Raw genomic sequence first — 14,806 nt, forward strand, 5'->3', positions numbered from 1 at the left:
TACAACACGTACTCTTCAGTGCCTTGCTGCTTATTTTTCATTGTTTTTTAGACTGGGCTATTATTTTTTTACATGTAACTGTTGTTTTTTTGTTGCTGTATAGTGTTCCATTGTATGAATGTACTGCAGTTTCTTATTTGTTTCTACTGTTGAACGTTTGGGTTATTTCTAGTTTTGAGCTGTAAAACGATGTTGATATGAACATTCTGTAATAATTTAGTGCATGTGTGCACGTGTTTCCATTGATTATGTGCTTATGAATGAAATTACTGGCCCTATCTTAAAAGGGCATGTGTATTTTCAGCTTTGATCAATGAATGCCAGTTTCCAAAGTGAATATGACAGTTGTTAATTTAAGTGTTCTAGTTGCTGCACATGCTCACAAGCACTATTTTCTATCTTTTTCATTTGAGCCATTCCAATGAGTATCATTGGTTTAACTTTTCTGAATCTTGCGTTTTTCTCTCCATCAGTTGAAGATGTTAAACTAAATAACTGAGCTCCTTTCTGGCTACCAGTTTGTGAGATTTGTTCTCTCTTCATTCAGAATCATCTGGTAAATAGGACACTATTTCATATAAGATAAAATGCAAAATATTTTTAGTTACTTTTATTTTCATTGGTGACTTACAAGCACATGGTACAAAATTAAAAAGTTACAAAAGAGTCCCAGCCGGTGTAGCTCAGTGGGTGGAGTGCCCCCCTGCAAACCCAAAGGTCGTTCGTTTCCTGGTCAGGGCGCATGCTTGGGTTGCCAGCCAGGTCCCCGGTTGTGGGCACATGAGAGGCAACTGATCAATGTTTCTCTCCCTCTCTTTCTCCTTTCTCCTCTCTCTAAAAAATAAATACACGAAATCTTTTTTAAAAGTTACAAAAGAGTATATAATAGAAAGTAAGTTTTTCATTTCCTCTTCTCAGTTTTCTAAACAGCTTTTCAGGAGTATATACTCTATACATATGCTTATATGGATAAAAGTGTATATATCTCTTCTTATGTAGGCATAAATGGTAAAGCACTACCTATATATGATTTTTGCATTGTGCTCTTTTCTTCACATTTTATCTTGGACTTCAGTTCACATAGCGTTTTCTCTCCCTTTTTTTAATACACTTCCTATTTTTGAATAATTTGATATTTACAGAAAAGTTCCAAAGATGATACAAAGAGGTCCTGTACACCCTGCATCCTCTGCAGTTAACATCTTTCATAATTGGACATTTGTTACAGCTAAGAGACCAACATTGGTATATCACTAGGAGCTAAACTTCAGGCTTTATTTAGATTTCACTAGATGTCCTTGTCCATTTCTACTAGCGTACTTTTCTAGGATCCAATCCAAGATTACATATTGCTGCTGTTTCCATTCTTTTTCATGGTTATGCGGTTTTCCACTGTGTGGATTTATCCTAATTTAATTAACCTAGGTTTGGACAACTAGAGGATTAGTGTTTACAAGCATTTATTAGTCGAACAATGCTTGCACTCGGTGATCCTGTTTTGAGAGTGCATCCATGGGACCAACTCCTAACGTTAAGTATGAAGTCAGAGGAGAGGCATGCTTGCGCTTTTGCGAGACAGCTCTTCGGGAGGCTGATGCGCTCACTCCCACCAGCAGTGTGTGAGGGCGCCTTTCCCATGCTGTTTCTGACTGTGTGCCCTTCAGCTTTCTCCTTTGGACCCCTCTAAAAGGCGACTTCCACTTGTGCTAATGGGTCTTTGACGCATACTTAAACGATATGTGTTTTTCTTTGACTTCCTGCGTGTTCAGGCCTTTTTCCTTGGCCTTTTGAAGCTCTCTGTGGTCTGTGTCTCCAAGCCCGTCTCTGGTGTTTTTCATAGTGGTTCGCCTTCCCACTTCTCTGCTTTGCCAGACTACACTGTCTATTTTGGAATAATTTGAGATTTATAGAAAAGTTGCAAAGACGGTACACAGAGTTTCTGTGTTCCCCTTACCCAGTTTCCTCTACAGTTAACATCTCACATAATTTGGGAATACTTGTTACTACTAAGAGACCCATCAGGTGTTTTTTGGATTCTTAATCCTGTGCTTGACCTCAGGGCCATTTCTACCTTTGGGAACACCCTCTCCTTTTCTATCAAACATGTCAGACTTTGAAGTTCTCTGTGAAACTTTGGGCACACAGGGCTCCCCTCTCTGGGTTTTTCTAGCAGGCATTACCTGTGCCATAACACTATGTAGATTGCTTCAGCACTGCTTGTGTGGAAGTTCCCTTTCTGCGCAGGCCTGTACCCTGTTTTCTTGTCTGTATGCAGAGCGCATGCTCTGGTTTCCTGAAAACAATGCCATGGTCCTGTCGCCGTGCTCAGCAAGTCATCGGTGTGGGGCTTACTGCGAGGGTTAACTAAGCAGTGGCTTATTTGCCCAACTTTTTAATAAGGAGAAGGGGAGAGCATTTGGTGTACTTAATAATTGTTCAGGGATGTCCCAGAGATTTTATGATTAAAGCATTTTCCAGATTTAAAGAAAAATCTATATTCTGTATGTTTTTTTAATATTAAATGCTATATGTGTATTGTATTTTCAGCTTTAAAGAAACTCAACGATTTGAACAAGTCACTAGCAGAGTTCTGTCAGCAGAAGTTGTCCAGTGACTTTAAGGCCCAAATAGGGCAGCCTTGTTGTGCTTTTTTTGCGGGTACGTTGCATCTGGTACAACCTTGACTTCACCAGAACCTTTGTTTCTTGACATTCAGCCCTTATTTTTTTTTTAATTTCAATTTTTATTTATTGAATTTTAACTTTATTTAAATTTAAATTTTACATTCAAATTTAAATTTGTTGAATTTATTGGGGTGACACTGGTTAATAAAATTATATAGGTTTTATCAACCCTTATTTTTAATATGTATTTTTTTCCTGATGTTGAAGCAATTATTTTTCACATTCGATCTTAAATGAATGCTTAAGATGATGTTTTTCTCTTCTCTCTTTGTAACAAGGAACCTCCAAATGATACTTGCATACCTAAACTTTGTTAAACTTTGTTAAATGTTTTTCTTTCCAGAATTTTTGATAATATTAAAACACATTAAATAATGGAAGATCTCTTTACTGCAGATTTATTGTCTTCTGGCCATCCTCTGCATATTTATTTTGAAAATAAATTTAATTTCATTGCAAAACTTTTTCTACTATTTATTTTTTATATTATTTTACCAAGGAACAAGTGAAACAATCTCTCAGTAGTGGCAAGAGTATTAGAAGTCTCCCAGATTGACAAACACGTTCAGGTTTACTGTTTTACCTTCATAATCTGTTTGTTTAAGGATCGGGGGAGAATGAAAGCTTCAGTTTGTATCAGAGGTAAAAATGTGCTGTAAAAATTTGGGGGATAATTTTAAATATTGATTTTGAGTACTCTTCTTTTAGGGAGTTGTGAATGAAAAAGTAAAAGGCATATCTGTGGAAGAGAGCAGATTTATTAGCTCCTAGACAAATGATGTCTTTTTTCAAGATAAAATTTCCTGTATTAATAGAAGGGAAATATTGCATGTTATGAACTTTGTGTTAAATCTAGGTGATGGCAATTGGTATCGTGCGTTAGTCAAGGAGATCGGCCTCAATGGAAGCGTGAAAGTGCATTTTGTGGATTATGGAAACATCGAAGAAGTTACTGCAGATGAACTCCAAATGATCCCATCGGAATTTTTAAAACTCCCATTTCAAGGGATACAGTGTTGGTTAGTAGGTATGATACAGAATAAGAAATATTCTTTACTGTCTTCTAATACTTGAGTGCATAAACTTCTAAGTATTAATATCTATAATTATAATATTTTGTGTTAAGTTAGAAGATCTTGCTTTATAGTATAAAATTTCAAAGTGTATTTTTACAGATCCTGGCCAGACTTCCTGTTGATGTCAGAGTAGGGATGTCTTCTCATGAAGCCATTTCGCTTCTAATAATTTATCCCAGAGAAATAACTGGAATTTCACAAAGTTCACCTATAAGGAAACTCATTAATTGAGCAATTATTGGCAAATAGTAATATATTTGCTATTATTAACAGCAAATATAGGTTGATTTGCTATTATTTGCTGTTAATAATAGCAAATCAACCTAAATAATCAGTAAGAGAGGAGCGGTTAAATGATACTCCAGTTAACGAACAATGGTAGTGCCTGTTTCATGGGGTGGTTGTGAGGATTAATGAAATGTTTAGAACAGGGCCTGGCACTCAGAAAGTTCTATTTAACTTTCTGCTGCTCTTATATGTCACTGAAAATAATGTAAATATGTGTCATTGATATGAAGAACTGTGCACAATTTACGTGAAGAAAGCAAGCTCTAAGAAAGGTGCAGGAGACGAGAGCACGGTGCTCGGGCGGCCGACTCCGGAACCCACCCGCTCCCTGGTAGCCGTGAGGCCTCAGGCAGAGGACTTAAACTCTCTGCGTTCTCTGTTTCCAGTCTGCAAAGTAACAGTACCTTCCTCAAAGAGTCCTGGAGAATCCAAGAGCTAAAAATACAAAAAGCACTTAACAGTGCCTGGCATTATACCCATAATAGCTATTATTATTAAAATTTCTTTATAAAAGAAATATGAGTATATTTGTACAAGTATGTATTTCCATAAAAATTGTGGAAGGTTGGATACCAAAATGTTAACAGCGGTCATGTCTGAAAACAGACACTTTTCAAGTGTTCTTTTGCTTTTCTGTTCTCTTTCTACTTATTTTTCACTAAGTATGTTTCAGATTGTAGTTTTAATTACCATGTTTTATGTCAATGCTTCTTAATATGTGGCCCCCAAATAAGTAGGGGCAACATGAGAATGTATTAAAAATGCAGATTCTCCTTCCCCATCCAAGACCTGCTGCTAAATTGAAAACTCAGTGGGGCCCCAAAGTCTGTTTTAATAAGCCCCCTGGGTAATTCACAGCACACTCAGAAGTTTGAGAATTACTGTTACAAATAAAGGTATAAGCCACAATTATCCAAGAGAAACAGTTTTTGGCTAAGTAAAATGACATTTTATTTAGAAAAAAATTTTTTTCTTTTATTGGTCCCAGGGAGAGGAGAAGGGAGGGATAAAGAGAGGGAGAAAAACATCGATGTGAGAGGGAAACATCGGTCTGTTGCCCTCTGCACACCCCCAACTGAGGACCGAACCTGCCACCCAGGCGCGTGCTCTGACCAGGGGTTGAACCTCAACCCTTTAGTTTGCAGGGTGATGCCCAATCAACTGAGCCACACTGGCCAGGGTTAAAGTGACATTTTAAAATTATCATTAGAAGACTGTCCACAAAGGTGAAATTGTGTGGTTGACATCCTTTCCCAGCATAATTGTTCACTCATTGTTTTGTACTTAACACAAAGGTGACTTCTAAAAGAAATAACCTATTTTTGCCTATTGGGGAAAATGCCAGGTGAAGGTACAGTAGTGGAGACGGTAAGGAAAGATCCTGAGCAGTATGTATTTGCAAATGCATTATTGGTACCTCAGGAATGAAAGGTATAGACCAAATTGACTTAAAAAGATACCGAATGTTGTGATCAGTAGTATACTTCAAAAAAATATTGTACCTTCAGGATCCTTTTTAATGCTGTTTTTGTTTGCCAGATATACAGCCTGGAAACAAACATTGGACTAAGGAAGCCATAGCAAGATTTCACATGTGCGTTACAGGGTTGAAACTCCAAGCCCGAGTGGTAGAAATCACTGAGAATGGAGTGGGAGTTGAACTCACCGATCTTTCCGCCTGTTATCCTAGAATAATTAGTGATGTTCTGATTGAGGAACATCTGGTTTTAAAAGCCAGCTCACAAAAAGACTCGGCAGAAAACAGACCCATCAATAAACAGGATCTTCAAATCAACACCCCAGGGCATCAAGGTAACGTTTGTTGTTTTTTTTTAAGCCGTTTATTTGTTATTTAAATTTATGTTACTCTTTGTTTTTATAGGCTATGAAAAATTCTCTATTCTGAATGACACAATTTTCCTGTAGAAATATGCTTTGTGGAAATAGATTAATAGTAGGCTATTAAAGTTAAGTTAATATGGTTTAATTTAATATGTTTAATGAAACATGGTTTTATTAAACATTGTACTTATTTTTAACATAGTTACTTATCAGATAAACTTGCATCATACAGCTATGTATCCCTTAATGTTTGGATAAATTTTAAGAGTAATATTAAATATACTACAGAAGTGAAAATACATTACAGAAGCACAATGCCTGTGACACTGCAGTAGTTCAAGGATTCTCATTACAGGTTGGACTGTTTTGTAATGTACCCCTCAAATTAAACAAAATCCCTCAAATTAAATAGATTGTTTTTTGAAAATACAGATTTGCGCTTTGGGAATTTGGGAATGTTGATAATCGGCAGTTGATGAAAAAATGAATGAATAAATATAGTACTGGGAAAGAATATTAAATTGGATCTCTTTCATAGAGACCTGTGTTTGGTATGTTTTCAGCCATCTCTTCCACTGAGCAATGGAGGACAATAGAATTGCCAGTTAATAAAATTGTACAAGCCAGCATATTAGAAATTATAAACCCAAACTTATTTTATGCTCTACCAAATGAGATGCCAGGTAAGAAATTAAAATTTGAGACCTATTTATGATCATCTTTCCTTTAAATTACATTGTATTGTGTATGCATTACAGTTGTTTCCGCTTTTTCCCTGTTTGCCCCCTTGCGCCCTCCAAGGCCCTCCCCACGCTGTTGCCCGAGTCCATGGGTCACGCACGCGTCGTCTTTGGCTGATCCTTTCATCCAGTCCCCGCTCCCCTCTCCCCGCTGACAGCTGTCAGTCTGTTCCATGTATCTGCGCTTTTCCTTCTGTTGCGTTTGTCAGTTAATTTTGTTCATTAGATTCCACCTAATACCATTAGGTATTCAGTCTAATACCATTAGATTTCATATAAATGAAATCATATGGTATTTGTCTTTCACTGACTGGCTCTGTTCATTTAGCATAATAGTCTTCAGGGTCACCATGCTGACACAAGGTAAGGGTGCCTTCTTTTTTACTGCTGCATAGTATTCTATTGTGTAAACGTACCACCGCTTTTTTATCCACTCATCTACTGATGGGCACTTAGGCTGTTTCCAGACCTTGGCTGTTGTAAATAACACTGCTGTGAACTCAGGAATGCATATATTCTTTTGAATTAGTGTATTGAGATCCTTAGGATGTATTTCCAGAAGTGGAATCATTGGGTCAAAAGGCAGTTGTATTTTTAGTTTTTTGAGGAAATTCCATACTGTTTTCCGCAGTGGCTGCACCAGTCTGCATTTCCACCAACAGTGCATGAGGGTCCCCTTTTTCCCACATCCTCACCAGCACTTACTGTTTGTTGATTTATTGATGGTAGCTGCAAATCTTTCTAAATGTAAAATCAAAGTGCTTATCTGAACTCATTAGGAATTGGGGCAAAGAGGAGGGTAATGATTTTGTCTCATTCAAGGTTTTAAGGGAGAATTGATCATAGTAACGCTTCAGGCAAATTTACTTATATCCCTGGCTGGGTAGCTCAGTTAGAGCATCGTCCTGATATGCCAAGGTTGTGGGTTTGATCCCCAGTCAGGGCACATACAAGAATCAACCAATGAATGAGTAAATAAATGGGACAACAAATCAATGTCTGTCTCTCAAATCAATAAAAAATTTTTAAAAAATTGACTTATAAAAACACAAGTGTAAACATGAATACAATGCCCTGCATTCAGCAGCTGTTCAACCTAGCCTTGATAATCTACAGCTTTTGGTAAGAAAACAATGTCCTTAATTACTGTTTTACTTTTTGTTTAAAAATGTGTTCTGTTTATATTGAATTGTCTTCACTAAGTTAACCTTCTGTGGCCATTTAAGAGAATTTGAACCAAAACTTTTTTATATCGAAAGAGTACTTTGTAATTGTCTATAATTATAGTGTTACTGTATCTTTAGAAACTTAGAGAAGTGTTTTACATTGGACCTAATCATGAAGAAAAGTAGCATATAAATATTTTGAATTTTTCTTTTTTTTTTTTTCCATGGAAGTTTACAATTAAGTCTTTCCTTCAGTGTTATCTGAGTTATCCTTGTGGTGTGGAAGGCGAGTTAGGACAAGTTGGGTAGTGGCTATTCAGAATAATTTGCAGGTACTTTAAGGCTGAAAAAAAAATAAAACTTTGTTTCAAATTGTCAAACCTAGAATTGTGGCAGTGCCAATAACTGCTCTTAAATTTATCTTCAGTATTACAAATAATCGTCTTTAATCTGTATAGTAGAAAGCAAGGGTTTAGAATTATCTAATCCTGATGACAACAAATGGTATGACAAATTGGAAGTATTTCCTTTATTAACTGTAGGCATACCTCAGAGAGAATGTGGTTCAATTACAGACCACTGCAATAAAACGAACTCTCATATAAAGCAAGTCACACAAATTTTGGTTTCCCGGTGCACATAAAAATAATGTTTACACTACACTATAGTCTCTTAAGCATGCAAGAGAATTATTTCTAAAAAGAAACAATGTACATATCCTAATTGAAAAATACGTTATTGCTAAAGAAATGCTAACCATCACCTGAGCCTTCAGTGAGTTGTAATCTTTTTGCTGGTGGAGGGTCTTAGCTTCAGTTTGTAAAAAATGCAATGAAATTAGGTATGCCTGTAGTTTTCAGTGAAAAGTACACCAAAAAATTGAAAAACTACAGCTTATTAAGTTTTCACAGAGTGAATACACTAGTATAACAACCCCAATCAACAAATGAGCCCGCCAGAGGCTTCTTTTTGCCCCCTCCCAGTACTGCATCCCTTCTGCACAAGATAACCAATAGTGGTTTTATTTATTTTTTAAATATATGTCCTAATACAGTTTTTTGGGGAGGGAGGGGGATTAGATTTGACATTCTTTTGTATACTATATTTAAATGGTAGCATTGAAAAATCTTCACAAAAGATTGTTTTTATGTATTTTAGAGGACCAAGAAAAACTGTGTGTACTGACTGCTGAACTGCTAGAATATTGCAGCGCCCGGCAGAGCCAGCTGCCCTACAGGCCGAGAGCGGGAGACGCGTGCTGCGCCAGATACACGCGTAAGGCTCCTCCAAGGGGCTGGTGGGGAGGGGGGACGGGGGAAGGGTTTCCCTGTTCCCTTTGGCAGGAGACTGTGTGGATCATGCTATTTTAGATGCACATTTCATTTGGTTAGAGAAAGAAATTAGAGACAAGGTCACAGGTGTAATTCATATTTAGGGTCATTCAGCTTTGCTTTGCCATAACTGCAGATTATCTTTAGGCAAGGGTATAGATGGAAATGTACAAATCTGTCAGGACTTCTAGATAACCCGCTCTAGATAACAATACTTTATATGGTGAATCAATGATGTTGCATTTACCTGTGGAGGGGTTGCAAATAATGTGTAGAACTCTAGCACCGTACTTAAAAAGAGAATAAAATGCCTCGGGGAGTCAGGCTCATTGGACTGGGTATACTTTATTCTATTGTTGTTTACTCTTTCATGTTAACAGATTTTTTTTTTTGCTAATATAAATAATGCTTGCAGTGAATTTTGGGGGGATAGAAATTGGGTAGCTATAAATAACTGTAGGCTGAATTTTTAGGAATAGACTTCTGGGGTCAAAGAACATAAGCCATTCTGGAAGCATATTGCTCTCAGGTCAACTAAAAGGCTCGTCCACATGTGCCAGAAGTCTGAGCGGGCCAGTGTCTTCCCCTGCTTTCGGTCTGCTGCCCAACTGATGTTCATTTTTAAATTTTAGAGTTAAAGTTTTAAAATGTATTATGCTTATCACCACAATTCAATAAAAATTTTAAAATGTATTATGCTTAGTTCTGTTTTTCTTTTATATGACACAGCTGGATTGACACTTTTCTTCCTTTTCTTCCCAGTAGCAATATGTCATAATTTTTGGTTAGGTTAAATAATCTATATTACTTTATTAGAATTGTATAACAACCATTCACAGCCTAACCATATAGGGTACTATAATTACATTTTTCTTTTGCGGACTTTTGTTGTTGTTACTGGTGTTCTGTATACTTCTTTCACTGATTATCTCCTGTAAATCCAGTGAACATTTAATGTACTTCTGTCAACTTTTATCATAGTCTCACCTGCTCCCATCTAGACTACTCGCCCTCTAGACCTGAGCTGTCATCCTGGAATTTTTCCGTCACCGTCGCCGTGGTGCTGCAGGTTGTAGCAGTACCGCCCGCCTTTGTTTCTTGGATTTCTCTCCTACCCCACCTCATTGGCGAGACTTCTCCCACCCTCATCTTACCTTGTTTTCGGGATCGCTGGCTTTTGATTTACTCTAGTGTTTGGGTATATCCCATTCTCCAGAAGCTGAGAAAAGGTATATATGTAAGATACATTTTTGGTTAACTACTATGTTTGAAAAAGTATTTATTCTAACCTAATAATTAGTGGATAGCTTTCATAGATGTAGAATCCTAGGTTGGAAATCATCTTTCCAATACAATTTTGAAGGCATTCCTTTTATTGTCTTTTAGTTGTTGGTGTTGCTGGTTGGAGAGATAGGTGACGTTCAGATCCTTTTTCTTTCTGGACCTTTCTATCTCCTCATCCTATGTTTCGAATTTTATGATGTGACTTAGTATTAGATGGGCCCTTAAGTCTAGAATTTCATGAACTTCGGTTTTGAGAAATTTTCCTGAGTTATCTTTTACTCCTTCCTTTAATTTTCTATTCTTTTAGGAACTCTTAAGTATTTTAATGTTGTACATGAACCCTTCTGCCAAATTTTCTTTTTTTCTGTTTCATCTTTTTAATGTTTTGCAAGAGATTTCCTCAATTTTATCTTCAAACTTTTCTTATTTTTGATACCATATTTTTAGTTTCAATAGCTGTTCTGTTTGTTATCTCAAGCATGTGTTTTTCATACTGTCTTGATCTTGTTTCAAGGTTGGAAGGCCATTTCTCCAAAGATGTTAGTATTGTTCTTTTAAATTTCATGGTCTTCTTCCTCCTCCCTTTGTTTCCTTGAGTTCCTATTTGTTAGCTTTGGACTTATCTTTCATGTGAGGGACTTTCCTCAAACATTCGTTAATCCTTTTCTGTTCACTTATTTAAGATGAGGGGCCAAGAAGTTAATTGGAAGTTTCCTTTTGCGTGGCCAGAGCTTGTTCACTGGTGGCCTTCACCAGAGGGTGATCCCACTGTGCAGTATCACTGGGGACTCCTCTGATGGTCGCATCTCGGAGAACTTTTGCGTGGGATGGCGGTTGCCTGCCTGGAGATCATGGCTTGTCCGAATGTGTCATTGGTCACCTTCCGCCTCTGCTCAGCCTCCTGGTCCCCAGGGCAGGGTTGGCTGGGCTCATCCTCTCTGGGGAAGGAGTAGGAGCAGCTCCCTGGATGGGTGGAGGGCATTCTGGGCTTTACTAAAACATATGAACGCAAAACTGATCATTCTCTGTAGCAACTTTAAAAAAGAGTGTAAATGTGTTTATAAACTAACGTCTGTTTGGATGCTTGGGAAGCAACTGCTTCCTGTACCCATTCCTCATTTTCAGCTCCATCTTTACTCCTCCTTTTGAATGGGTAGCACCAGTTAAATGAACGTTGGTTGCCTGGGCATTTGAGATACAAACTGGGATGCTTTTTAACTTCCCTACAGCTTTGGTTGAGCTCTGCTCAGTCATTTCCATTCACGCATCTGCTCTCTCTCTTCCCGTATTCCATTGTCTTCTCTCGTTCTCTATCCTTGTGATCTTATATCTTCTTCATTTTAATCCTGTCATTGTCTTTTTAGTAGGATCTGAAAAAAAAATAGAGGTGATGCTTATGTTTAATCTGGGTGTTTTGGCTTGAAATCAGATATCCTGGTGTGAGTTTCTAAATGAAGTAAGTGTAACTGTGAATAACAATCTCAAGAGAGGGAGGGGGCTGTTGGATGTAAGTTCTTACTTGAGATCCATTGTGTTTCCAGATGATGATTTCTGGTACCGGGCCATCGTTCTGGCGGCCTCGGAGGCCAAGGTGAAGGTGATCTATGCGGACTACGGAAACGTTGAAACTCTGCCCCTTTGCAGAGTGCAGCCAATCTCTGCCAGCCACCTGGAGCTTCCTTTCCAAATTATTAAGTGTTCATTCGAAGGTAGACAGTTCAGTCACTTTCCAGTTTGGGTGTCTCTGGGTTTGTTTATTTGTTTGTTTGTTTTCCTCCGTTCATTTTATAACTCCAAGTCCAAATCAAATAGGTGTTTCAAGTAAACTGCCCAGATTTCTAAATACCAAGCAGAGTTTACGAAGAAATCTCATCTTTTATTCTTTGATTCTCACATTCAGTTGGCCCATCTGTAGAGTGTCAAGATTCAGAAATCGCTTGCCCCAGGTTCAAAACTAGTGAGCGGCAGGGCTCGGATGAACTGGGGTTGCCTGGCCACTCATACGGGGGTCTTTCTGCTCTGTTACCACTCTGCCTTTGGAGGCTAGAGACACTCAGATGGCCCTGTTTTTGGCTGCCTTATTGTGCATACCATTACCTGTATATATTCAGCTCTTCAGTTGGAATTTGTGAAAGCAGACTAAAGTATTAAAGTAGATTTTTACTCTTACTCCTGATTTCTGCACAGAGGTCCCCTTAGATAGTAACACACTACCTCAGAGTCTGCTTTGTTTTTGACTTGGAGAGGTAAAAAGTTATTATTGGTTTCTTCTCCCATTTGAATGTATGTCCATGAAGGCAACCATTTGTCTGTTTTGGCCCTCTAGACCCGGGTTAGTGCTTGACACATAATAGGGACCAGTGAATATGTATTATTTTTTAATGCAGCAAACGGCAGTAGTACATCAAAGCAGACTTTTAAACCCAGCTAAAATCAGTGAGCTTTTTTCTTACTATCCTTAGATAATTTATCTAAATATTACCTTTTTTGAGGGTCTTAAAGATTAACTCCAATATTTATTTATTTTTCCAGGACTCATGGAATTGAATGGAAGCTGTTCTCACTTAGTAATAGAACTACTGAAAAATTTCATGTTGAATCAGAATGTTATGCTTTCCGTAAAAGGAGTTATTAAGAATGTCCATACTGTGTCGGTTGAGAAATGTTCTGAGAATGGTGCTGTCAGTCTAACTGATAAGCTGGTGATGTATGGTCTGGCAAAAAACGTCACATCTAAAAAGCAAAATGCTTTAGGTAAAGGTGTTTTTTTCCAAATTTAATAACAAGTGTCGCTGTACTTGAGAATAGATGTCCTGTGAATTGACCTGCTCTTTCCTTCCTCCCCGTGGCCACGCCGCCGTCATCCCCCTCCTTTATCAGCCCAGCGGCAGGGTCCCAGTTCCGGCTGCCGCCTCCTGGGTGGGAGCCGGCCTCCCAGGCCAGACTCCCCCTAGGTCGGGCTCGGCAGCGCGGTCGCTGTCCGTAGAATTGGTGCCGGGAACTTCAGAAATGTCAAGCATTCAAAGTTACTTGCACATTACTTTTGATCCTGATCAAAGTGAGAAAAGCTCATGTGTTTGAGATTGGATCTTAAGATATTTCATAAGATAATGATTTGGCAGGCCTGCCGTCCAGCAGAAACAGATATCCCATATATGAGAGGCAGAAGACCTAAAATCTTAGACGTGTGGGCATTGATTCAGTGGAATCCAGGACACGGTGACAGACAACACGAAAGCCCAAATGAAAACCTTAATTGATCAGGTTCTGTGTGGTTCCATGGCTGAGGGGCAGATCTGCATGTGGTCAGGCTCCAGGATTTACAATGTGTTTACCTATGTGTAACATGTTACCTATGGCTTTTTTATTTGCTTTTAGAAAAAACGAACAGGATGAATTGCTGCTGCTCAGAATTACAGAAACAAGTGCGTAAACTTCCCTTTAAGTGACATTATCCTCCTCATATTTTGAGAAGTTACATAATACTACTTTTTTTCACCCATAGGTTGAAAAACATGAACAGATTCTTCTCTTCCTCTTAGACAATCCAACCAATCAAAATAAATTTATTGAAATGAAAAAACTGTTAAAAAGTTAAGTAAGTAAAATTTGGTTATTTTTGCCACCTCTGTAACCACCAGCGGGACATTTCCAGTCGTGTCCCCAGGGTAGAGCTCATGGAGTAGAACACCTCTCTCTGTAAGGCCGTGTTTTCTTTTGTCATCTAATGACCCGAGGCCTGGTCGGGCTGTTCTCGCTCCCTCCCTAAGTCTCGCTGGGCAATCTGCCTTCGACAGGACAACAGCACTGAGGCCAGGGGTGGTTCCGGCTGCGGCCGCCTTTCCTTGGTGCTGGGGGGTTCGACAGAGCTCAGGTTGGTATGTGGAGGGACTGGTAGGAATCGTCGCGAGGCACAGTTGGCCTGAAATTCCTGGCGCCTCCACGTGAGGTTAACCCTCACGCGTGCACGTGGCTCTCGCAGTGTGCAGCACTTTTGTGAGGAGGTTCTAAGGGCCCAAGAATGGAAGGTGGGCTGCACGGATGGTGCGTGCATTTCAAAAGGAAACATACTCCCTTCTCTTGGCCACGGTGATTCTTGTGGTTGAAAGACGATGTGGGTGAGTTTTGAACACTAGTTCCCCTGCAGTTGTCCCTGCCGGTCCCGTTACGGTCTGGGGTCCTCTGTTCTAAGATGGCCTTCAGGAATGATGGAACTTTATGGTCAGTATAAATGGCCAGTTAGAACTTCTGATCAAAATGGAGTTGTCTTTATCACTTTGCGTCGATAGAATTCCAGCCAAAAGGAAAGGACTTTGACTTAATACGTGCAGTTACATCAGACCTTTTGCAAGTAGCTCGCACTGATCTCTGTGGGTCTCCGCGGTCGGTCGTGAG

The 14,806-nt window shown here is 38.8% G+C and overlaps 1 protein-coding gene across 1 annotated transcript in view; it reads left to right on the top strand.

Annotated features, from left to right (window-relative positions):
• Nucleotides 1-14,009, top strand: part of TDRD1 (tudor domain containing 1) — a 34,588-nt gene extending 20,579 nt beyond the window's left edge. Inside the window, exons 17-24 of the mRNA XM_054581226.1 lie at nucleotides 2,548-2,658; nucleotides 3,541-3,711; nucleotides 5,588-5,860; nucleotides 6,454-6,573; nucleotides 8,955-9,071; nucleotides 11,953-12,120; nucleotides 13,790-13,836; nucleotides 13,917-14,009. Of these exons, the coding sequence (XP_054437201.1) occupies nucleotides 2,548-2,658; nucleotides 3,541-3,711; nucleotides 5,588-5,860; nucleotides 6,454-6,573; nucleotides 8,955-9,071; nucleotides 11,953-12,120; nucleotides 13,790-13,836; nucleotides 13,917-14,009 (1,100 nt within the window). The remainder of the gene's footprint in view (nucleotides 1-2,547; nucleotides 2,659-3,540; nucleotides 3,712-5,587; nucleotides 5,861-6,453; nucleotides 6,574-8,954; nucleotides 9,072-11,952; nucleotides 12,121-13,789; nucleotides 13,837-13,916) is intronic.
• The last annotated feature ends 797 nt before the right edge of the window (nucleotides 14,010-14,806 follow it).

This window comes from Pteronotus mesoamericanus, unplaced genomic scaffold (assembly GCF_021234165.1).
Source record: "Pteronotus mesoamericanus isolate MK-2021 breed Mesoamerican mustached bat unplaced genomic scaffold, CSHL_Meso_final contig_657, whole genome shotgun sequence".
In the NCBI taxonomy this organism is placed as follows: domain Eukaryota; kingdom Metazoa; phylum Chordata; class Mammalia; order Chiroptera; family Mormoopidae; genus Pteronotus; species Pteronotus mesoamericanus.